This window comes from Amblyomma mixtum, chromosome 2 (genome assembly GCF_055824585.1).
Source record: "Amblyomma mixtum isolate Tamu chromosome 2, ASM5582458v1, whole genome shotgun sequence".
Lineage (NCBI taxonomy): Eukaryota > Metazoa > Arthropoda > Arachnida > Ixodida > Ixodidae > Amblyomma > Amblyomma mixtum.
In genome coordinates, this window is record NC_143013.1 from 321,427,853 (window position 1) to 321,452,495 (window position 24,643).

At 43.9% G+C, this 24,643-nt stretch overlaps 1 protein-coding gene and 1 long non-coding RNA gene across 2 annotated transcripts in view; both read left to right on the forward strand.

Annotated features, from left to right (window-relative positions):
* Positions 1-1,572: 1,572 nt before the first annotated feature.
* Positions 1,573-5,819, forward strand: LOC149365165 (uncharacterized). Its single transcript, XR_016289264.1, has 4 exons — positions 1,573-2,180; positions 2,506-2,574; positions 3,089-3,153; positions 5,684-5,819. It is a non-coding gene; the product is annotated as an uncharacterized LOC149365165 (long non-coding RNA).
* A 2,282-nt stretch (positions 5,820-8,101) lies between these two features.
* Positions 8,102-24,643, forward strand: part of Ufd1 (ubiquitin fusion-degradation 1-like) — a 38,252-nt gene continuing 21,710 nt past the window's right edge. The window contains exons 1-6 of the mRNA XM_089575267.1: positions 8,102-8,234; positions 8,715-8,832; positions 9,186-9,218; positions 17,581-17,702; positions 19,472-19,602; positions 22,974-23,046. Coding sequence (XP_089431393.1) covers positions 8,232-8,234; positions 8,715-8,832; positions 9,186-9,218; positions 17,581-17,702; positions 19,472-19,602; positions 22,974-23,046 — 480 coding nt within the window. The 5' untranslated portion in view covers positions 8,102-8,231. The remainder of the gene's footprint in view (positions 8,235-8,714; positions 8,833-9,185; positions 9,219-17,580; positions 17,703-19,471; positions 19,603-22,973; positions 23,047-24,643) is intronic.

Genomic DNA, 24,643 nt, shown 5'->3' on the forward strand with positions numbered 1-24,643 from the left:
TCGTCCAAAATATTCGAGCCCGAAGGCTGACTCTTTCTGCCGAAAAGTGGCTTCGAGGCGGGAGCCCATGCAAGACACGTCAGCACAGCTCCGTCCTCTTCCTCTTTTCCCGTGTCAACTGGTCTCCGGGAAGCATTCCAGCTTGAACTCGGAACATTTCGCGCCAGATTGCTGTGCCAGATTGCTGTGCCAGATTGCTGCGCCAGAGAGAGCTTTGGACTGGCTAAGGCTTCGTTCAACCGGCGCTTGAAGGCAGATTCTGTGCCAACGTTATTCAAGTACAACCGCCAGTAACAGCGGCCAGCTAAACGAAGCGCGGCCGTCAAGAGGAAGCGGACCACGGCAAGCGTGCTCAAAGTATATTGGATTGCAGCACTGTAGCTGGCGTGTATTCACTTCCAAAAGCTCGCCGTCTAGACAAAGCTTCGCAAAGTGAGGACTGTTGGTGATGCATGCCCCTGTAAGGACGTTGTGCACCGCGGCAGCAGATTCTTTCGTCAGGCTGGGTCGGCCGGCACTCCCCACACGAACAGCTGTCAGCGGGAGCATCACATTAATCAATCAATCAATCAATCAATCAATCAATCAACTTCATTCAGCATTTTTTGTCCTGAACAACAGAAAAGAAATGCTAGGGTAGGAGCAAAAAGCTACAAACTCAGTAGCTTGACGGGGCTCCCACCCTTAATTGACAAGGCCAACAGACTGTCACGTTATTACATACACACACATATATATATATATATATATATATATATATGCAGGACTTAGAACCAGCGAGAAAAAAAGTATGCAAAGGAATGTACAGTAAGACAGGTGCTATATCTGAAATAGTTTTGATGTGAGAAATGAACATGTATCTGTGTTAACTCGTCGCAGACTATTTATACATATTAAGATTACAATTGAACGCACAGAAAATGAAAGAAATATATCTAGCAGGAAAACAAAAAAAAATCGCGTCAGCAGCTCCAAAGGGTCAAATACAATCGGGTGCACACAAGTTCACATAATAGAAACAGGAAAATAGACGATGATAAAAAGATACTATACATCCGCAGTACAAAAGCAGTTTGTGTCGGAAAAACATAATTAAACCCATATGTCTTCAATAAGGTATTTCTGCCACTTGTATTTGCTAAGGTTATGTATATCTATATTTTTATTTTGTAAGAAATTCAAATATTTAGGCATGTGGTACTGCAGCATGTGCCGACCCTGATTAGTGCGAGAAGAGGGTATAGACCAGTATTCTCTGTTTCTGAATATGTAGGGCAGTTCTAAAGGTCGATGTAAATTACATAAGTTGAGGAAAGCTTCGTTGTTAGTTTGAACACTGTCCCAGTCAACCACGGATATCCGAGGTATATCCGAGTAAGGTCCGAATCTCCAGTGCCAGGCTGGGATGTCCATAGGGCATGCCTACGTATGTCCATATTCGGATATACGCATCGGAGATTCTGTGTATGTACGAGGGACGTTCGTTTTTGGATGGCTGGCGGACATCCGCCGGCGGATGTCCGAGGGGTATCCGTAAACATCCCTCTTGGGATGTGAGCTTACATGACATATATAATTTGTTTTCCCTCAGACGAACATTTTAAAACAAATTCTATTTTGCCAATGCCAAAATTCACACAATCAAATTTCTACCACCAACTAGTTTAATATTCAGATTGATTAAGATCACTCAACTATGGTGTTGATGTTAAAGAACCAGAATTAAACGAATCGCTTGGCTTTCTGGCGCCAGTGCTCATAATTAACGCCCTTTTATCCTGCAGCACTCCTTCGAGGTAACCGAGGCATGTAGCCATGCATGCTGCCTTCCATGAAAACAAACCCTAATAAACTCCTACCAGGGGCCGCGGCAGAGCGGTAAGCCTAAAAGTCAACCCAATCCAATCTATCAGCCAAGCCAATATTTGTGGCGCGATGGTCTCGTTGGTTTTCGTCGCGTGGTGCTCCTTTCGACCTTTACTTTTGCTGCAATGTGCGGTTTGTTCGCTCTGTGGTTGCTTGGCTGTGCTACAAATGTGTTGTGTCATCTACGCGCTCGAAAAGACGTTCGTTTGATTCTGAGGCTCTCGTGAAAAAGCTCCGGTGTCGCCTGACCCCTTGCCGAGACATGCTTTGTTGCTTTGGATGAAAGAAGCGGCCATGGTGTTAACACTTGCGAGGTAAGTAACTGTGCTTGAAAATTACTTTCAGGGTGTTGCTGTGGGATGACTAAACCGCATTAACGCAGTTGTACTCTATTGCGCTACTTGTTTGCCACGGAGTGGAAGTTGCAAGCACTATGCATTAGCTGCCGCAAACGTGTTTCTCGTGTTTGTGAAAAAAAGTTGAGACGGTGTGTAGTTGCATGGTGTGAATCTTAAGGCAATTGCGCGTAGGTTCATAATTACGATAAAACAGAATGCACGAAAAGCATAGTGCCAGGACGGTGTTAGTTTTTCAGTGCTTCGCGACTTAGTTTTTCTTACTTTTCTGTTGCCTTTGCAGTGTGGATGTGGCCCGGCTACCGAGTGTATTGGTGCCTACATTAATTATGCCAAGCCGTGGAAAGCACAGGTAGGTTGAAAATGTCATATAAAAGTTGTGCATACTTCCACAGCTTATTAATTTATTTATTAGGCTTGCCAAATGGAAGTCTCCAACCATCCACTCACTACACAGTACTTTGCACTGTGCAGTGGCATTGTTTAGGAAAGCTTAACTGTTGTGTTAAATTTGCGAGCTTCAGTCACATTTTTCACTTACTTCCCAATCACTGAGTGCAATGAGCTCTTGCAGTGCTTTGGTATAACTTTGCCAAACATGCTATGCCCACAGGGCTCAATGCTGAGCCAGATAGCAGGACCATATATGACACGCCTAGAGCCACATGTTCCTGGATTGTGACCAGACCTCTCTTCCTTACTCCTGTGCAGCTGTGGATCATCAAATATGCTGTCAGTGCCCTGATGCGTGATTCATCAGTGAACCCTGTGGGCATTGTAGGTTCGACAGAGATTGTGTTTTGCTGCATCGTTGACAACGTGCAGTATAAGGTGCTCTCTCATACTTTATTTTCTTGTCCATACAGTGTGGATGTGACTGACCTAAGCTAGCAGCTATATAGTACTTGCAGCTTACAGCAGCAACCTTCAGGTAAGTTTGAACTACGGTGCAAGTTTGACCCTGTCACATAATGGATACTTTCCTTCTGTTTGCTCTGTGCAGCGGAGGGTATCTAGCTATACTGCAGTGTACTTGTACAATAATGGATAAAAATTTGTGGTATGAGAGTTCTTTGTGAAACATTTTCTCTGTGCTGTTAGCCAGAGCAATTTAATCAAAAGCCTAGAATCAGGAGGGGACATGGATACTCGATCTTATTGAACAAATTTCAGCTGACTGCCTGGCGAGGCAATGCAAAAATAAATATTTTCGGAAAATCGACATCCAGCAAACTTTTCTCTATGAGTGTACCTTGCGCCCAACCTAAGTCATTAGCTAGCTTGCAACGATGTGGTAAGGATCCCTACTCTTGCACTTTAATTTTTTTGACCATCAGTGTGGAAGTGACTGCCTGTGGGAGTAGCTGTGGTGTCTTGCAATGTAAAAGACAAAAGTGCTACTACTGGGGCGAGTTGGAAATACATACTTGAAGGAATTGGTGAGCGCTATAGAAACACTGAAAAGGGACAAACGTAGAGGACGAAGCGCTTTCTAACTACTGTTTAATCTCAGAAGAAACATGACTATATACACACATTTGACGACAAGAATGAAGGAAAAACAGGTAAAAACTATGCGCGCTTACAACAGCCGAAGATTACTGTTCTTGAGGGAGGTTAATTCTGTTCCCCCTAACATCACTGAAGGGGAGCTGACGCATTGCTTATCTGGAGCAACGTGCATTGCAAAATTTTCGATAATTTCTCGTTCCCGTCAGTTTCTAGCCCTACTTATTACTTTGGTGTTTTTTAGCAAGGGTATGCATTTACAGTGTGCGAAATGAGGTGCCAGATTCCCGGACTTTGCAAGTTGTTCACTTGATCTTTCGTGTTCCCGGAGCCTCTTGTTAAGGCATCTTCCCGTTTGCCCTGCGTAAGTTTGTTGGCAGCTGAGGGGAATGCTGTAAATGACGTTTTCGTCACACTTTACATAGGTGTTTTCGTGTTTGGTGTTGCACCCAGGTTTCTTTTTGTGGTCTTCATTCTCGTTGACCTTTTTACACATTCCAATGAGCTTATTGGGAGCTGAAGAAACCACCTGGACTCCGTACTTGTTAGCTGTCCTCCTTATTCTGTGGGAGATATTGTGAACCTACGGCATCACGGCAGGGCGTCCCTCGTAGCTCATTTTCTTAGTTTTGTGGGACCCAGTAACTTCTCTTACTAAGCTTTCAGCAATGCCGCAAAGTAACTGCTCCGGATAACCGCTCTCCTTCAATTGGGAGACCTGTTGGTCTACGCTCTGAATTATCGAGTGGGGGCAAGATTTTCTTATAGCTGGTTTCAGGCAAGACGTAGCTACAGCTCGCTTTACAATTCTGGAATGACTGATAATTCACAGCGTAGACCAACAGGTCTCCCGATTGAAGGAGAGCGGTTACCCGTAGCAGTTACTTTGCTGTACTACTGAAAGCTTACTAAGAGAAGTTACTGGGTCCCACAAAACTAAGAAAACGAGCTACGAGGGACGCCCTGCCGTGATGCCGTATGTTCACAATATCTCCCACAGAATAAGGAGGACAGCTAACAAGTACGGAGTCCAGGTGGTTTCTTCAGCTCCCAATAAGCTCATTTGAATGTGTAAAAAGGTCAACGAGAATGAAGACCACAAAAAGAAACCTGGGTGCAACACCAAACACGAAAACACCTATGTAAAGTGTGACGAAAACATCATTTACAGCATTCCCCTCAGCTGCCAACAAACTTACGCAGGGCAAACGGGAAGGTGCCTTAACAAGAGGCTCCGGGAACACGAAAGATCAAGTGAACAACTTGCAAAGTCCGGTAATCTGGCACCTCATTTCGCACACTGTAAATGCATACCCTTGCTAAAAAACACCAAAGTAATAGGTAGGGCTAGAAACTGACGGGAACGAGAAATTATCGAAAATTTTGCAATGCACGTTGCTCCAGATAAGCAATGCGTCAGCTCCCCTTCAGTGATGTTAGGGGGAACAGAATTAACCTACCTCAAGAATAGTAATCTTCGCCTGTTGTAAGCTCGCATAGTTTTTACCTGTTTTTCCTTCATTCTTGTCAGCGCGTGTGTTCCTCCCTCTTCTGTGTATGATATGAAGTCAAATGTGTGTATTTAGTCATGTTTCTTCTGAGATTAAACAGTTGTCCTGTGTGTTTATCCCTTTTCCGTGTTTTTATAGCGCTCACCAATTCCTTCAAGCTTGCAATGTACACGCATTTTTCATGAACTGGTACAAAGCTTTGCAGTCGGGCATTTGTTTTTGCAGTTTTTTTGGAAAAGCAAAATATTTTGTATTGCAAGAAATATTCTCACCTCTGTTGCTTATAACTTACTAGTTGTTCAAGATGTAAACATGCTTTCGGAGCGGCAGATGACTAATTTACTTGGCACGGTGGACTTACTGCATACAACTGAATGGTGTCTGTCAAATTCGCTTGCTTTAATGACATATTCTGAACTTAATGTTTACTGTTTTCTGCAGAATACGTCCCCGGCTTGTCTACAAATTCATCATGGTCTGTACAGTATCCTTCCTGCTGCTGTGTATGGCCGGCTTGATGAATTCCTCATGAAGACTGAAGACGGCATTTATGTCATAATAAAATCATCCCGACTGATATGCTTTGCCATTTTGGTCGATTGCTTTACAGATTCATGCAGATTACATACAGCAAGGTGTATGTCCGATTTCAGACACTCTGCGGGCTTTTAATAAGCCCAGTGGCCCTGGGAGGTGCACTGATTGGTGGTTATAGTTCTGGCTTGCCTCATAATGGTGAAGAATGCATTACCTGCAAATATCCTCAAAAGATCCGCCGGCGGATATCCGAGATGGATATCTGTCGGCAGTCTAAATAATTATATTTGTACCTCCGTCGGAGGTCCGTGCGAGAGCCGTTGGACGTCGGCGGATCTCCCACGGATATCCGTATGTCCAGTAAAGGACATACCTCGGACGTCCATTGAATGTACACTGGTTGATTGGGGTGTTTGTACTTCATAACAAGGTTAAGTTTATGTATGTGGTGTATGGGGAGTACATTAAACGAAGCAAAAAGTTCTCTTGTATGGGCGTCATATGAGGCATTTGCTACATGACGAATTGCTTTCTTTTGTAATAGCATCAATTTGGTAAGGTTGGATTGAGTTGTGTCCGTCCATACAAGACTGCAGTAGTTAATATGGGGAGCGAAAATTGAATTATAAAGGATTAACTTAATTTTAGTCGGAAGCATCGTTCTAAACTTACACAGTACGCCACAAGCTCTTGCCAGGTTTCCCGCCACGCGTTCCACGTGAGCATTCCAATTTAGATGTTGATTGAACGTCACACCCAATGTTTTTATTTCTTTAACGACTTTTATTTCTTCGGAACCAAGTTTTATGTCGATATCCCGACTAATAACCTTCTGTACAGGAGTAAATAATATGGCTCTTGTTTTAGCAACGAGAGAATTTTTCAAGTGTAACATTTGCGAAATCAGCGAGTTCTTCAATACTGGCTCACTGGAAAAAAATGCTTGTGTCGTCTGCGTAAATGATGTAAGATGCAAGTGTGCTGGTGTTTACTATATCATTTATGTAAATATTAAATAAAACCGGTCCGAGTATACTGCCTTGTGGCACACCTGAAGTGGCATTTAATAGGGAAGAGTGAGCTTTGTTAATCACGACACATTGCTTACGGTGGTTTAAATATGACTTTTGTTCTAACGATTGTGTCACAAATGCATGCACCAGAAATGACTCAAGTATTTATTTCTCCGAGTTCAGACCGTCTCCATGCTGCAGGTGACGGTGACGCGGCCTGTGGTGTGACTCGGCTGGCTCGCGCGGCGGTAGATCATACCTGAAAGGTGGCTCGTTTAGTCCAAAATCTTTGAATGAGTCGTCTTCTAAAGACTCGCTGGTCTCGGAAAAGCTGTTCTCCGCTCTTTCAGTCATGTCGACAGCGCGGCTCAGGGTAGCTGCGATATCTTCGGGGACTTCACAGAGCTGCGAACACGCCAGTGACGTCACAGTCAATACCACACGAAGGCACCTCCCCGGTTTCGGTTTTGCGGTTTCGAGTTTTGCGTTTTTTTGCTGTTTAAAAATTATTTAAGGGTTGCTTTTGAAAACCTTGTACCCTACACATTTCAGGAGGTTTTTAGAAACACAAAACAGCCATTAACTTAAAATGGCTGAAAAATCGCCGGAGTTGCCCTTTAACCTCACTTTCGATAAACAAACAGGCGTTTGAGGCACCTCGTTTCTTCTTGTTCACATCTACATCAAGAATGCCAGCTTTCCCTCTAGTTAATAGTGTGAAACTCTACGGGGCATGGAGGAATACTATGGGGTCAGCCACTCTATGGGGTCAGCAGCCGAGCACAATAACCACTGATCCACTTCGGCGGCTGCAGCTCGAAATAAGACCCGACTGTTAACTGGAAAAGTAATCGAAATGTAAAGTATCCGGTTCGGCAGATTGCGCTAGAATATGATGCGTCCGTTGTGAGAATGTAACGACTGTTGACGAGGCGCCGATTTCTCGGCAGATGAGCTGCGAAAGATCATATATTTCAGCGTAAATACTCGACTCACTATTTAAACAATCTCTGGTAGGTACCTCATGTATTGGTATAACACGCCTGCGAAATTCCGCGCAGCAGCGCCAGTTTTCACTTCTAAACTGCACGTCGCCGCTTTGCGCTCAATGCATCCGAAAGGGACATGCCGCCGTCGAGAGCGGTGTCTTCACCCGCTGGCTGGTGGCAGACGCGCGAGAACCCCGAGAATCTTTTATTTCTTTATTTTTGATTCCCTTTAAACCTTTTAATGGCCTGCTCAGGCCTGATCAATTACGGTCCGATCCCCAGGCACCCCCGGTTAGCTCTACGCCCGGTACAAAGGGAAACGGCCGCAACAACATCATCATCAGCACTGGCGCTGGCTCAGCCGTTCATAGCCGTTGAGCCGCTGCTCTGCTCAGCTGTGGATTGACGTTCCCGTGTGTTAGATTGCAAGAAATTGCCTGCCCTCTCAAAATGGTATGAGACAGCGTTATTGAATGGATCAGCAGTGTTCAGTAGTCACTGTTTTTGTGAACATAAATATAGAGGCCAACAGCGCTGTGTAGTCAGCGCTGTCGTTTAGGATGCTTTTTGTAAATGATCGCTCCTGCGTTGTGAGAATGGATGTGTCGAAGCAGCGCTTGTCTGAGCGAGTACTGTAGCGATTAAATGATCACCGCGTTTAGACACACCACATTAATGCACATGTAGCTGTTTTTTTTTTTTTCTGAGCTGCACACTAGTAGATTAAATGCGACTTTTAAACACTTGGTCCGAAGGTGGTGTACCCGCTTTATGAAAAATTTCTACGCAGTTCGTGGTCATGGCGCTCGGTGTTGGTTTCGAAGCATTTCTTGCACCTTGTTGCTGTGCGGCTTCGTACTAGTACAGGGCATGCCCGCCATCCAGAAGGTACTTCGATTCGTGCATTTGTAAATTTTCATGCTCTGTTTTCAGTTTCCCTTCAACATGTTTCACGATCACCTCGCGCGGCCTTTCAACACGCAGTACAGATCGTACTCCGTGTCGATGCTTCCCGGCAATGAGCGGCAAGACGTTGAAAGAGGTGGCAAAAGTAAGTGGGCTATATTGCACCTTGTCACTTTCTTATTGCGCATCCTGAATGGTACAATAATTCCGATTCATGCGCGTATGTCGCTGACATGGCAATTAAAATCTTTGTTCTTTGCCATTATTATATTATAAAATGATATATCAGTTATCTAGTTTTGCAAGTTTAAAAATGCTTGACTTGTAGTCGCACACAGTTTGTTTGAGAGCGTAATATGTGTCCTTGGTTCATCACTCTGCACTGAGGCTTCTCTGAACCATTCTGCTACAGCTATGCCTGGTGCAAGGTGATCATTTTACTGTTTCTGTGTTGCATTGAAGAGCCTAATACTATGTTCCCCATGCGCTGTGTTCCAGTTATCATGCCGCCATCTGCACTGGATCACTTGAGTGAGTACATCAGTTGGGTTAACATAAGAAGTTGGGCTAGTTGGTATGTATTCATGGTTAACGAGCGCAAAAAGATGAAGACGAAGAGATCGTCTTTTGAGTGCTTTTACGATACTATAATGCACAACCAACTAGCCCAAACACTGCCTCCATCTTTCTTGTTGGCATCTTGAGTGTAAGGAATATTTTTAGATTATGTGTATGTGTGAGAGACTTTTATCATCATTACGTGATAGTTTTTGTATGAGAGCAATAGCCTGAGATCGAATGGGTAAAAGTAGTTGCTGCACAGGTGTGGGAAGAAGCGGGTAAAACAGTTCTGCAAGACCGTGAATTGAAATTTGCCCTCTTTGCTCGTTTTTGCATCATGCATATTTTCGTTTTGTTTGTTAGCAATGTCATATTCCAGATGATTTGGCCATAGCTAAGTTGTGCTGTAATCAGTGAATTATAAATTAACATTTTCATAGGGAGCAGTGTTGTAAATCGGAGCTGCAATAAGGCACCAGTAGCAGTGGTTATTTCGGTTGTGATGTGATTAACGTGACTATCCCAGTATAATGTACTGGAAGAGAATACACCCAACATTTTAAGCCTGTACCCTTCCTTAGTTGGCATCTTATTGTACCTGATGGCTGGAGTGAATTGACTTCTTACATCATTTTGCAAACCTTACCAGGGTTTTATTAGCTGCATTTACAAGACTCTGGTGGTCACATCCTCAAAAACAATATTTTCATGTCATCTGTGTATATAACGAATTTCATGTTATATGCATTGTTATATCAATGTAGATATTGAAAAAAAATAGCCTTAGATACTTCTTTGTGGCACTCTTTAGTTTATTGGTTTAGTAGCAGGGGAATGCTTGGTAATGTAATACCACTGTCATACGGGCAACTTCAATGGCCATTGAGTGATTGGACATTTAACTCAATAGGAATCGGCCAGTGCCACATGGCGGTTTTTAATGACCATTGAACTCGACATAGACTCAATGGAGGTTCACGAATGGCCGTTGGAATCTCAAGGGCCATTGAGAACAACCTCGCACTCGCCATATGTTGAAAAAACAAGTAAAAACTCGAAATGAACAAAAATATATTTTTGACTTAATTGCAAAATTTTGTACTGCGTTAGCCAGTTCAGGAACAAATTTTTATTCAGTAGTCAAAGTGACAGACAGCTCCACAGAACGTTCGGTGGTCAGATGTAAACAAATGGATGCTGTTCTTGTTGTGCAGTGTCGCAGCATTCTGCTTCGTTTCCATATTTTTTTAAGCCTTTTAGTGCACTTTGTGACAGCTGAGACCAGCAAATGCCCCACAGACGCTGCAATAGTATGATCGCAACAAAGACTGTCACTGATCTGTGGCGGTTCTGCCAGCAAAAGTAAATGCTTCTGAAACAAAGGGCCCATTGCTGCCTATTGTCGCCCCACCATCGTAGTGTCTAGGTTGTGCCGAGCTGTGAAGTAATTTTAATAGCTTTTTCCGTAAAAAGTTGCAATTGAAATAGCACTTACTCCAACACTCGGCTTTGTTTTGCTCAGCTTCACTTTTAATGTTTTTACCCCTAGCGCCATCTGTCGGACTGCATGCTCACTACTCACTCAACTCAGCTTCACTTTTAATGTTTTTACCCCTAGTGCCATCTGTCGGACTGCATGCTCACTACTCACTCAACTCGGCTTCACTTTTAATGTTTTTACCCCTAGTGCCATCTGTCGGACTGCATGCTCACTACTCACTCAACTCAGCTTCACTTTTAATGTTTTTACCCCTAGTGCCATCTGTCGGACTGCATGCTCACTACTCACTCAACTCAGCTTCACTTTTAATGTTTTTACCCGTAGCGCCATCTGTCGGACTGCATGCTCACTACTCACTCAATGATCATTGAATTTTGCCATGTTGCTGCGGTGTACTTGGATGACCCTTGAAAATTTCGGTGGCCATTGACTCAGTGGGAACTGAGATTGCGTTTGTGACAGGTGTATAAATGTATTAATATTGGTTGCTCAAGTAAGATTTTAACAAATTCAGTGCGTGCCCCTGGTACCTGTAAACTTCGAGGTTCTAAAACAACCTAACATGTGACAGAGAATTGGAAGCTTTTGAGAAGTCGATAAATAAAGTTAGCTCACGGTTTTTCTGTTCTGTTGTTTCTCCAGCATGTATTCTTTTTGATCCAGGAGAGCAAGCTCGATAGATCTGTGTGTGCGGAAACCATACTGCGCTGTGATGAAACTGCTGTGTTCATCAGTGAATTTTATAAGCCTAATAAACACTAGCTCTTCGAAACCCTTTGTTAACATCAAGAGAATGTGTATTGGCTGTAGCTCTTGAAGCTTTTCTCATCTTCTTTCTGATAAATGGTCAATACTTTGGCCACTTTCTTATATATGGACAATACTTTGGCAACTTGCATTCAAGTTGGAAATGCGGCTTGTTCAGTCGCTAGGTTAAAGAGAAACACTAATCTTTGGGACCATAAAATGACCCAAAAACTATTTTCTAGGAATGACATTTTTGGAATTTACAGCTATTCTCCTCAGACTCTACCAATTTTTTCCTCCGGAAATCAGTATTTTGACCACTATATAAGTTTAGATCATCGTGTGGGGTGGATTTGCACAGAAGCAGACAATGTAACAGCACGAAAAATTTTTTCTTACTATGTCAATGTTTTGGCATCTAGGACAGCTAGGGACCCGTTTTGTTTGCTAAGGGAAGCTGGAGGCGCAGTGTTCCCAATAATCAAAGCACAGTTGTCCAATCATGCTTCAGAAATTAACGATTTTGTAACGTTTATCGATGCATGATATCCACACCTTGAATGTTGCTATCTCAGGGGCTGTAAATTTACTAACAAAGGTAAAATGTAAAAATGGCTTTGATTATTCCATTCTTTACTCATGAGACGATGTCACCATGTATTAAAAATGATTTTTATTGAGCAGTTTTTTTTTTTGCATCGCTGCACTAATTAAAATTAATTATCTTAAGTGCTATTCAATTCATGGAAAGAACAATTTCAGATTTGAAGTCAGCATAAGAAACTGAGCACAGCAATATAGTTTCATTAGGATTAGACTACAAATAAGCAAAATAGGTATAAGACTAGTGCCCCCCTTAAAGAGAAAGCTATAAAATTGTAGCATAGCAGCCAAGCTCACTTACTGTGGTGAACTGTGCGTGTGAAAGATGACGACAATCCAGAGGTGTGAAGCTCGCTTGCAGCCCGAACGCTTGCCTAAACCTTTGCAAAATGACCTAGGTCCTGCTGAGCCACAACCCCCTTTTACGTTTGCTGAAGGCTGCTGTACGTTCCCCCTCTCATCCTGGAGCTACACAGCCGCACCTTACCTCCGACATCTGTTGGGCCCGAAGTCACCAGCCAGACAGCCCCCATTCCTTCGCCTACCATCCTCTGTTCCAGCAGGCTCAGGCAGCGCGATTCCAGCGTCTTCAGCAGTGCTGATGACCACGATATCGATGACTGGTTGTCATTGTACAGCGCGTCAGCACCTACAACAAGTGGGATGCTGACACTAAGCTCGGTAGCATCCTGTTCTATCTTACTGACATAGCCATCGAAATCATCAGGCCGACTTCCCTACCTGGTCTTCCTTCAAGACCAGTTTCTCGGAGATATTCAGCCGCCCAGCTGTACGCAAACTGCGCTCCAAACAATGCCTCCGCACTCGCCCTCAGCACCCCAACTAAACTTTCACGATTTATATAGGAGACGTTGTCAACCTGTGCTAGCACAGCAACCCATCAATGCCTGAGGCCGATAAAATAATTCCAGATGTTGCTAGCCAAGAATCCATAAATAGTTGTGGATGATATCCAGCTTTCCCAAAGCTATGACATCTTCAAGAAGCAGAGGACTTCTACTCGCCGTTCCGGCATGCTCGATGACTCACTTCCTGCACCGACGGCGGTCCGGTTACTGACCCAGCCTCACTGCTTCCCACAATCAAGGCCTTTATACGGGAAGAAGAGGCCCTCCAGTTGTCGCTCCTGCCTGTGTCTGGTGACTCTGCATCATCCCTTGATCCCACGCTTCGACGCACCATCCAGGAGCAGGTTGCCGACGTTTTGCCCTTCAGCCCTCGGCTTCCGCCTGTGACTGCCCCTCTTATATATGCTGTGCTTGCCACCAGGCCACGACATCATGATGCATATGTCGCACCGCTTCCATCTCCACACCCATGGCGCACCCAGGACAACCGCCCTTATGTTATGCCTGTGGCATGCCGGGCCATGTAGCACAGCTTTGCTGCCAACATGCGCCGAGCTTTTGGGACGGGGCACGCTCATTCCATTACGACCCTATGCCTTCAATACCCATTTCCTCCGGTGCCGCTGTGGACTTCTTCCATCTTGACCATTCTTCATGCTCTTCACGACGGTCGCCTTCTCCTCATCGCCGATCTCTGTCTCACATGCGCCGCCGCTCAGCTGCCCGGCCTGTGGAAAACTAACAGCCGTAGTTCTGGGGGCAAGAACTGCGCTTGCATTGAGCCACACAGGTCCTCCGTCTTCCCCCGCCAGTGTTGTCAAAGTGTTTATCGATGGCGTCATCGTTCTCGCCCTTGTGGACACGGGTGCTGCTGTATCAGTTATTAGCGCTGCCCTTTGCCAAAGACTGCGTTAAGTGATGCCGCCTGTTTCGAACGTTTGCCTCTGCACTGCAAGCTCGTACCGCATTCAACCTCTGGCAGCATGCACAGCTTGCCTTGTAATCCTGGACGTTGTTTACATCGCTGAGTTTTTCATGCTGTTCTGCTTTTCTCCCGATGTCGTTCTGGGCTGTTACTTTCTCACCCTTCATCATGCGATCATCGACTGCCCCATGCCAGCATTGAATTATCTCCGCTCTGTCTCGCCTTGCCGTGCGACACCTCTCCCCGAGCCAGTAAAGTGCTGGTCGCTGACGATACTGACATCCCTGCCTTCTCTACAGGCCTGGTCCCCCGCGTGCACCTACGGTTCTGATTTGACTGTTCTCTTCACTCCAACTGATGCTGCTGCCCATTGCCTCTCTTTCCTCTTTCTGTTCACTGCTCTGACTATCTGTGATGGCCAGAGCACAATTACATCACAAACTCTTTTTCTTGCCCATCAGCGCTTCTCCATGGCGAATAATGCCTGGGACTTGTCGAATCAGTTGATCTTGCTCTTACATACTCCGCCTCTGCAGATCCTGCCCCTCTCCAGATAGATGCCATCGATTTGCCCTGTACCAAACCGACACCATTTCTGTTTTTTTCCGATCTATCGATGCCAGCTTTTCGCCTGCCCAACGCGCTCAGCTCCTCGCATTACTTCAGCATTTCCGTCCGTCCTTCGACTTCCCACAGACCTCTCTTGGTCGCATATTTGTTGTCATTCACTGCATCGACACCAGCACACATGCCTCTTTGCACAAGCGCCCATATTGTATGTCGGCCCCTGAACGCAATGTCATTACCAAAGAAGCAGATGACATGTTTCAGTGCAGTGTCATTCATCCTTCCCACAGCCCATGGGCCTTCCCTGTTGTTCTCGTGAGGAAGAAGGATGGGTCCGTCCACTTTTGTGTTGATTACCGTCCACTCAGCATGCTTACGCTCAAGGATGTGTGTCCACCTCTCCGCATTGACGACGCCCTGAGCTGCCTGCAAGGCGGGAAATTCTTTTCCTCACGGTACCAGCACTCTGGCTACTGGCAGGTTCCCATGGCTGCTGCTGACCGGCAAAAACAGCCTTTATGACTCTCGACGGCCTCTGCGAATTTAACGTCATGCCTTTCGGCTTGTGCAATGCGCAGAGGTATTTTGTCCCACCAGGTCTGCCTCGAGCGTGTCCTGCAATGTTTGACCGACGCTGGCTTGCAACTGAACTTGAAGTAGTGCTGCTTCGCTGCCTGGCGACTTACCATCTTGGGCCACGTTGTCTCCAAAGGAGGTGTCTTTCCTGATCCTGCAAAACTGTGTGCAGTCGCCAAGTTCCCTTGACCCACTTCACTGAAAGAGCTGTGTGGCTTCATCAGCCTGTGCACTTATTTCCACCGTTTCGTGCGCGACTTCGCTTCCATCCTGTCTCCTCTGACTGAGCTGCTGGCTGGCGACCCTAACCTCTCGTCTTGGACACCAGCCTGTGATGCGGCGTTCTCCACGCTTTGGCGCCTGCCTGTGTCCTCTCCGATCCTTCGCCATTTTGACCGCAGCGAACTTAGTGAAATTCACACTGATGCCGGCAGCGTGGGCCTCGGCGCCGTTCTAGCACAACGGAAACCCGGCTTTGCCGAACATGCTGTTGCGGATGCCAGCCCCACTTTGACAAAGGCCAAGCTATTCGTAAAGAGAAAGGAATGCTTGGTGATCATTTGGGCTATTGGAAAGTTCTGACCTTACATATATGGTCGTCCCTTCTCTGTCGTTGCCGAGCACCATGCCCTCTGCTAGTTGTCCTCTCTCAAAGACTCCTGCGGCCGTCTTGCTCGTTGGGCGTTGCGCTTTCAAGAATGCGACATTGAAGTAGTCTGTCGATCTTGCAGTAAACATTCTGATGCCTATGCCCTATCCTCCTCTCCTCTACCTTGTCGCTTCAACTCGACATCTTTCATCACCACTGATTGCTCTTCCCTTGATATTGCCGACATGCCATTTGAACAACATTAGAACCCCGGATTGCTTCCCTCCTCACTTTCCTGTCTACACCATCTCTCTGCTACTCGTCGCTTGTTATAAGAGACATATAAGAAGTGGTGTCAATGCGTTAAGATATTTATTGCTAACAGAACATGTACTATTTTTAAACGCAAGTATGAAATAATTATTAAAGTTATTTGCACGGTCAATTTACATTATTGCATTATCATCTCTATGTACATTTTTTGGCAGAATATTATGCTTCTTCCTGTTTGCCTAACTGCTAACAATTTTCAAAGTCCGATCCATCTTACCATTACAAGACAAAAACTAGTCAGAAACAAGTTTTGACAGTAAAGCTTCCTTTGCTTTCCTTAATTGTCACTGAAGCTTGTTTCAAAATTTCTGTCATTGTGAGAAAGTAGCCAGGTCTTTAGTTTCAGTACAGCACTTAGACTTTTTTTCACAGCTATTTGTTTTAGGCGATCAGCTGTTATCGAAGGCTTTCGGTTTCTGTGTTTTCGATCTTTCTTTTTAATGGTAAAGCTCCTATTTTGAGCTGTCTAACTTTGCCTATGGAGCTTTGCTGTACGGTGCAAGCTCCATTTGGCAACATGAAGTAATCATTGCACAGATCTGGAAAGATGCTCAAGAAAAATATCTCTCCGAACCCCTGCTCCTTTTTCCCTTCCGCCCCATACAGTGGCCATATTCCCTCCTTATATTAATAAACTTGTTCATTCGTTCACTGACGAGCCACGTCTCTGCCAAGGTGGCCGCAGTGCCCTTATGCAGCATGCAGTTGTCCCCTCTTCTGCTTTCTAATGAATAATGGGGCATGCATGTAAATATTGTAAAATAAATGTATACAGTTTGAAGAATGCCTCACCTTTGCAAGTTGTTGCCTAGTCGGGGAGCCCTTGTGGTTGATAAATGATGAGGTGGAAGAACTCCTTGCATCCGTAGGCCAGAGCTTTATTGTCGAATGCAGCTAAAGAATGCATCTTCCTCTGTCAGATTTATTTCTAGGCATGTTATTTACCAGGAGCCGCAGACGCCGATTTAGTGCACATCATCAAGGACTGCAGTAGAGTACAAAATCAGGGACTTGTAATTTTCTTCTGTACTGCGTCATCTCTTCGTAGCAAAAGGAACACTGGTAGAGTTTCTAAAGAGTAACCCACCAGTCTAGTCTAACCTAACATTGGTATCTTTTAGGATCCTGCTCATGTAAAAAGCAGTTTAGTGCAGTTAGTGCAGGCAGCATGCAACATATTCATTTGGTTGATGACTGTTTGGCCTTTTGACTTTTAGTTTTTTGAGATGGACCGCCGCGGTGGCTAAGTGGCTATGGTGCTCGGCTGCTGGCCCGAAAGACGCGGGTTCGATCCCGGCCGCGGCGGCTGAATTTCTTTGGAGGAGAAATTCGAGGCCCGTGTACTGTGCGATGTCAGTGCACGTTAAAGAACCCCAGGTGGTCGAAATTTCCGGAGCCCTCCACTACGGCGTCTCTAATAGCCTTAGTCGCTTTGGGACGTTAAACCCCATAAACCAACCAACCAAACCAACCAGTTTTTTGAGAATGTCTTTTGGCTTTCCTGCTTCAGTGATGGCATGGTGTGCTTTGCAAAAGATGACTTTGTGCAAGTTTGTGGTAAATGCTGTTTGAAAACCTTTTGTGATTTTGAGACGAAACCTTTTGGTGCTTTGTTCTTCTAGCACGCCTCAACATCGTCTATCCAATGTTGTTCAAGCTGACCAACAAGAAATCAAACCGAGAAACGCACTGTGGCGTTCTTGAATTCGTTGCTGATGAAGGCAAAGTGTATTTGCCATACTGGGTAAAGTTTCTCTCTTTGCGTTTGTCGCGTTACTTGACACCTCATTCTGCATGACTTGGTAAAATGCATCAATTTCACTGGCATCACAGCAGAGTAGCCAATCCGTCACCACTGAAAAGAAATGGCTGAATAAAGCCACCAAGAAATGCACCCGTTGATGATTGCATCTTTCATATCCTAATGGTGTTTGTTTTGTGTGTAGAAGTTGATGTCTTGAGCATGAATAGTCAAGTTCTCAGCCTTGATGCACCCTCTACCCTTATGTGCATCCTTGGCCCTCATTTTTCCTGGTGATTATAGCACAGTGAAATTCAAGGCGAAACTTTTTGCGCCGTTGCGGTTTTAAACAACATATACAACAGGAAATATGAATGCTAGTGTCTTTAGTGTGCAGGTTTGATTTTTACAAGATAGGAGTGTTTTGGGTAGGGGTGTGCGAATATCAAATTTTTCGAATACGAATCGAATACGAATACTTAGTTCCGAATATCGAATCGAATATCGAATAATCAAGGACAGACGCATTTAATCACTACAAAACATTTATTTGGGCACCCAAGAACATCACAGTTCAACTATCGATGATTAAATGAACACAAAAGGTGTGTGTGGCTGCACAAAAAGTATCAAAGTCTCGAACATTATTCTTAGAAGAGTGGAAATATCAGAGAAGATGGCTAGTACACAGCATCGATTAAGGCTAGCTTGCCATCAGCACAAAAGCGCGTTGCTGGGATGACGTAAAAGGTTGTCGTGAAGGAAAACCAGTTGCACCACATGGTCAGACAGAAGTAGTTCCCTTCTAACTGAAACGACTCCTCCAGCCACAGAAAATGTCCTCTCACTTGGCACTGACCTGGCACGTATTGCGAGGTACTTCGTGCACAGCTCTGACTATACCAGCTTCAGAAAATGCTCTCTCACTTGGCACTGACCTGGCACGTATTGCGAGGTACTTCGTGCACAGCTCTGACTATACCAGCTTCGCAGGTATAGCCACAAAAAAGCTCACCAGCGCAGTCAGCTACGGCATGGCCCTCGGAGGAAGAATGAATTTTCCTTCCGTGTAGGCGCCGCCATGTTGTTATATATCTGTCGATAGGGCTTGCGGACCGAAATGTGTTTTCGTCCTATGTCTTTAGGATCTTTCAATATTGTTCGTATATATAGCCCTGTTTTTGACCTATGTATTGTTTTCTTCACGGTCCCACCCCCTCTGTAATGCGAAAGCCCTGAGGGTAAAATAAATGAAATGAAATGAAATGAAATGAACGCCGGTGTTCTCAATGAATATTCGGCTAGATACGAATATTCGCGTCGGGTGGAATATTCGAAACAACACGAATACTTGTATTTCGAATCGAATTCGAATACTAAAAATATAATATTCGAAATATATTCGAAAATTTCGAATATTCGCACACCCCTAGTTTTGGGCTTTTAAGAGCTATTCTGCGCTGAAGTTTCTCACTTTCCTTTCACTGCAACATATACAACTTTCAAGTATCCTCGGGGAACTTGTTTCTTGGTCGTTTTGTCATATCACAGCTTGGCTATGAAGAGATTAAGTGCTATAAATGTGACTATTTTGAAAAACAGCAAAACTGAATAGACTTCATTCATATCGTTGCTATAAGATAAACATGGGCTTCAGTGCTGGTTCAAGGTATGTGAGACTCAAGGGCGTGCTTTTCGAGGGCATGTGCTTGCAGCTAACGCCTAATGGCACAAAAGACCAGATGTGCACGAGGGTTCTAATTCCTGTACAGATGCAGAGGAACTTGTTGCTCGATGAAGGGGACATAGTCCAAGTGGAGAGCGCGACTCTTCCTGTGGCTACATTCTCCAAGTTTCAGCCCCTCTCAGTGGACTTCCTGGACATCACAAATCCAAAGGCTGTGTATCCTTTGATGTGGTGAGCTTGTACTTGTTGCCCAGGCTGCAGGAAACTAAAGAGCAACAAAGATGTGCCTTTCCTCTCCTTTAGAGGTATGAAATAAGAAACGAACGAACGCATATTTTTTTTATTTGTGGTGTTGATGGATCAGAAATGAGTAGTGTAACCATTTACCTGAAAGATAATTGATTATGCCACATGCCTCCAGTGTGTTCGGTGGCTTGTGATTGTCTTTTCTTCTGCTTTCTAATCTGTTAACTTTCAGGTAAAGTATGATTGCACTTCAGTTGACCCTTGATATAAAAAAGTCACACTTGCAGCCAAAAAATTCACTAAATCTCAAATTTCAATAAAACGAGATCCCTGTATTTTAGCAGTCCAAATAAGATCACATTTTTTTAACACTCCTGGTAGATGGCACCTTGTAAATACAGCAGACTTTCATGATACGTCTACTTAGGGCACGTAGTGACTGCAGATCTGTACCGAGTGAGTGAAACTGGAAGAATAAGAATGGGATGGAGCTCATTTGGCAGTTACTCTCAAGTCATGAATGACAGTTCGCCAATATCCCTCAAGATATATAACAATTGTACCTTACCAGTAGAGCCTCTTTAAGAAGTTTGTGGTGATAAGGTGGCCGCAGCTGTTAAGGACAGGCTTAGAGAGACTCAGGAAAGGCCTTTGTCTTACGGTGGGCGTAGTCAGGCTGGTGATGGTGATGATGATGATGTCTGCTCCCCTTGAGGAGAGTGGATGCAAGCATAAATGTTTGGCATCGAGTAGGTTTGCACAATCTGGCATCAGACTAAAAAAAAAAAGAAACACAGCCTCATTGCATCGCACAGCATTAATTTATTTTTGTAAATAAATAAATTAAACTCACTATATCATCGTACTACTGCAGGCCCAGCAGTTGGAAGTTTACTTACTGGCATTCAGCTGCTGAGGCAGAGGTTATTGGGTCACAGCCAAGTTGCGGTAGCCGCATTTCAATGGCGGCAAACTGCAAAGCCGCCGTTTGTGCTATACAGTGTCGGCTCACAAGCCTATTTTTTTAAAGACGGCATCTTTTTTTTCTTTTTTTTTATGTGGCAATACAATTTTTGATGTCACGATTTCATGTTGTCTTAGTTTGCGCTCCTGATTGCACATTTCTTAATGACACGGTTAGTTTGCTTTGTTTTAGTTTTCTTGCTGTTTATTTCATTGTGTAAATATCCATTCCATGTGCATTGATGAGACCCTAACATGTTTCTACTGATGTATTTGTAATGTCAAATCATAGCTGGTGTAGCTGCTTTAATAGCTTAATAAAACTCCGGGCTTAAATAGCTTAATAGAACTTTATTAAGCTTAATAAAGCTTAATAAAATAATAAAAATTAATGCAGAGCCCTCCCCTGCAGCATATGTCATATTTAGGAGTTTGACTTATCGGTTTTATTTTCTGACAATTTGCACACTTTTTTCGATGTTGATTTCAGAGCACAGTTTTTGTTCTTTTTCGGTGAATATCATTTTGTGCGGATGGATTTGCTTTTTTTTTGTGATATACTGTAGCATTCCTGTGCAGTCTAAAGTCACTTGGAGTATATTTTGACCATTTTGTCACACTAGCTGTAGACTTACCAGTAATTAATCCACATATTTTGGCCATTTTGTCACACTAGCTGTAGACTTACCAGTAATTAATCCACATATTTTGGCCATTTTGTCACACTAGCTGTAGACTTACCAGTAATTAATCCACATATGGTTGTACATACAGCTGTGCTTGTTGACGGATATGATAATTGCCGTTTAGTGAAGCAGTGAAAGTTAAATGATGGAACCGTCAGACACAAACGCAAATTGAAGTTTGCTTTTAAAAACTTGGTTGTCATGTTATCATTGGGTGCATAGGGATAAGGTGGCCTAGCTGGTACATGACATGCTTGATAGGAGAGGTATGAAGGAGGCCTTTCTCCTGCAGTGGATGTAGTTAGGCTAGTGATGATGATGAATAGTGGTGGAAGATGTTTCATTCTTTCAGCAGCATGCAGAAAACAAAGGCTGTGCACTGAGACACATTGTTTGTCTTCATGCTCCGTCCTCATGTGTTACGGGCTGCTGAAAAAAATGATACAACACCAACTAGACTGACAGCTTATCTTATAGAAGTTATTTGTTTTGCATGCAAAAGGTTCTGATGGTCATAGCTGCTCAGTAACAGGGCTCCCTCTGCACTGGGTCCTGTTGCAGATGTTTTCAGCTGATGCGCTGTTATTTGGATGCTCGTGAGTGACAGGTGTCTTTAGTACACAAGCACTTCTAGCCTCACTCCCCGGGTTTCGGCGGTGTGCGTCTGCGTATGTGTGTGAAACCTGTGTGTAGCTAGTGTAACTGGCTCACTGGATCAGTGGACAGCCCAGCAGCCATGAAATACATGTGCTAGCAGCAATTCCTGCTTCACTTACTTTCATAAAGGTTGGTGGCAGAGTAATGGTGTATTAATCTCCATGACAACAGGCGACCAAAACACGCGGTTCAGGGGGTGTTTGCACAGCATCTGCTTCATGCGTGGGCTGATTTAAAATCAGGCCCACTAGAAAAGGTGGGCATATGTATTGTCATTCGCCTGCTCTGCGCGTGGCTGCGTGGCTGAGCCCTTCACTATGGCGTCCCTCATAGCCTGAGTCGCTTTGGGACGTTAAACCGCGATAAACCGTAAACCTTTTTCCTTCTTGAAGTTGCTGGTAACAGCAGCCTTGGAACATGAAATAAGTTGTCCAGGAAGAACTGTAGGAGCTGCGCAGATCTCAAGCATCAATAGGGATCTTTGAGGTGAAGATTGGTCAGTTTCTGAGAGCAGCAGGACAAACTTTTACCATGAGGTGTCAGGAATGCATTTGAAAAGTGACTTTACGTCAAACTGAGCCATGAGCTCATAATCGTCTGGTGGTATGTTGCTTACTATCTCAGGGAAGTCAGCTGAGTTTTGTAATATATGTGTCAAGCCAAAGTTTTTTCGAGTCCCAGGCTGCCATAATTTTATGGCAAGGCTGCTGGGTGTTGATGAAATGAAAGAAATTATAGTCGCTATCATGGGCAGCACATGGGAGTTGTTTAGAACCCTGGGAAGATGACATGCACCAGTTTTCCGTGTGTGAGGAAAATGTATCTAGCCTAGATATCTTTGGATACCTTTGGATATCTTTGGCACTGCTCTTTGTGTTCAGGTATTTAATATAGTCTGTTCTGTTAAGGGTTCTACTCGTGCTTGTATGGTATAAAGGATGAGTTGTTGACAAGCTGATGATTGCAATCAATGACTGTGTAGAGCCATTTGTCTTGTTTCGTAGCAAGGCTTGCTTTTCTTGACAGAAGTCTCAGATTGGAAAATGCATTGAGGAATTTTGCCTGCCTATCGACCAACGACATCATTGCCATAGAGTACAACAATAAGGTACGTTGATGATGTGTGATCATCGCTATAGTGTACGGTACAGGCACTATAAAAAGCAGATGCTGCGGCGCATAGGCGGAATGAAGCCAGTAATGTTGATTGCTGACAGGGACACTGGCGTAGATGCGTGTTTCCAAACCGTCAAAGGCACAGTGTCGGAAATTGCATAGCACTGGAGACTGCATATTAAAAAGATAGCAGCAACACCCAATGGAAAATAGAAGAATAACTATGAGAATAGGTGAGTGCACAGTTAGCAACTCTTTCAACTATGAGAATAGGTGAGTGCACAGTTAACAACTCTCTTTCCCGTTGCTTCTGTGGCGTAACGAAGTAGTGCTTTGCTTCTGAATGTGTATGAAAGCTGTTCCTTTTTAATGAAAGACTTTTACATTTTTTCTTGTAAGCCTAGAATTATTAGCAAACAAATCATTTGCCCTTTTCCTTCGAAGGTGTGATACCTTCCAGGTTGCATTCCGAGGTGCTTTTTATGCATTATCGCTGTTTAAGGAGGGACCAGGGTCCTAAAACCAACTTTTTTATTTATGCATAGAATCTCATGAAATTTTGCGCACATATGCGTTTTTCTATTCTGATTCCAAAAATGTAATCGTAATTGAGCTGGTGGTCTTGGAGCAAAATTTATCTGAGTCTAGAGTGTAATTAGGTAATTTGTTACACAGCTTTAATGATCTTTCTCATTGCATTTTGTTGTTTTAATTACATGAATTGATAGCCAGATAGTTCCCATACTCGATGAAATTCTTAGTATAAATAGAAATTTACAATTAGCTTAATGAGTTGCAGTGTCAAATACTGCAACCTTTTACTCTTGACATAGCGTATCAGGATGACGTGCCTTTAGAGAAAAACGAAGAATGTCATCGGGTATGGGAACTCTCTGGCTATGAATTCATGTAATTAAAAGCAACAAAATGCAATGAGAAAGTTCATTAAAGATGCTTAAAAATTTACCTAATTATGCTCTAGACTTTGTAAGATAACTTTTTATCTAAGACCACCAGCTCAATTATGATTACATTAAATTTCACGAGATTCTAGCCATAAATAAAAAAGTTAGTTCTAGGACCCTCGTCCCCCCTTAGAGAGATGCTGGGGACAAACAAGTTAGTCTGTATCGATAGGGTACTGTGTTTTAATCACAGAGACACCACACCCACTGAAAATTAAATGCAGGTGTCGCTATCAGTAGCCGATTTTGTAAGTAAAGTGTGCATAAACATAGATATTGGGCCTGGTTTCCAGAAGCAATGCTACACGGCTACCCACTTCTAAGCAGTGGCAACCCGTCTTTTTTGGTTAAGATGTCACGAGTTGCACTCCATTGGTGGGATGGTTTTCAAGTCCGAATTTCTCACAAATAAATGTGCCCTTTGCTTCCGCACAAACGTTAACAAAGCCATAAAGGGCCAGAGAGTCGATTGTTACTGAGAACAGTAACTCGATGGAGTTGACCCTTTAAAAACCCTTCACTAGATATCAGTTTTTCTTTTTTTTTTTTTGTAGTTTTAATGCAAAGGCATATTAGTCCCATTGCAAGAAAAGCCGGTGTGTGTGTGTGTGTACTCACAGGAGC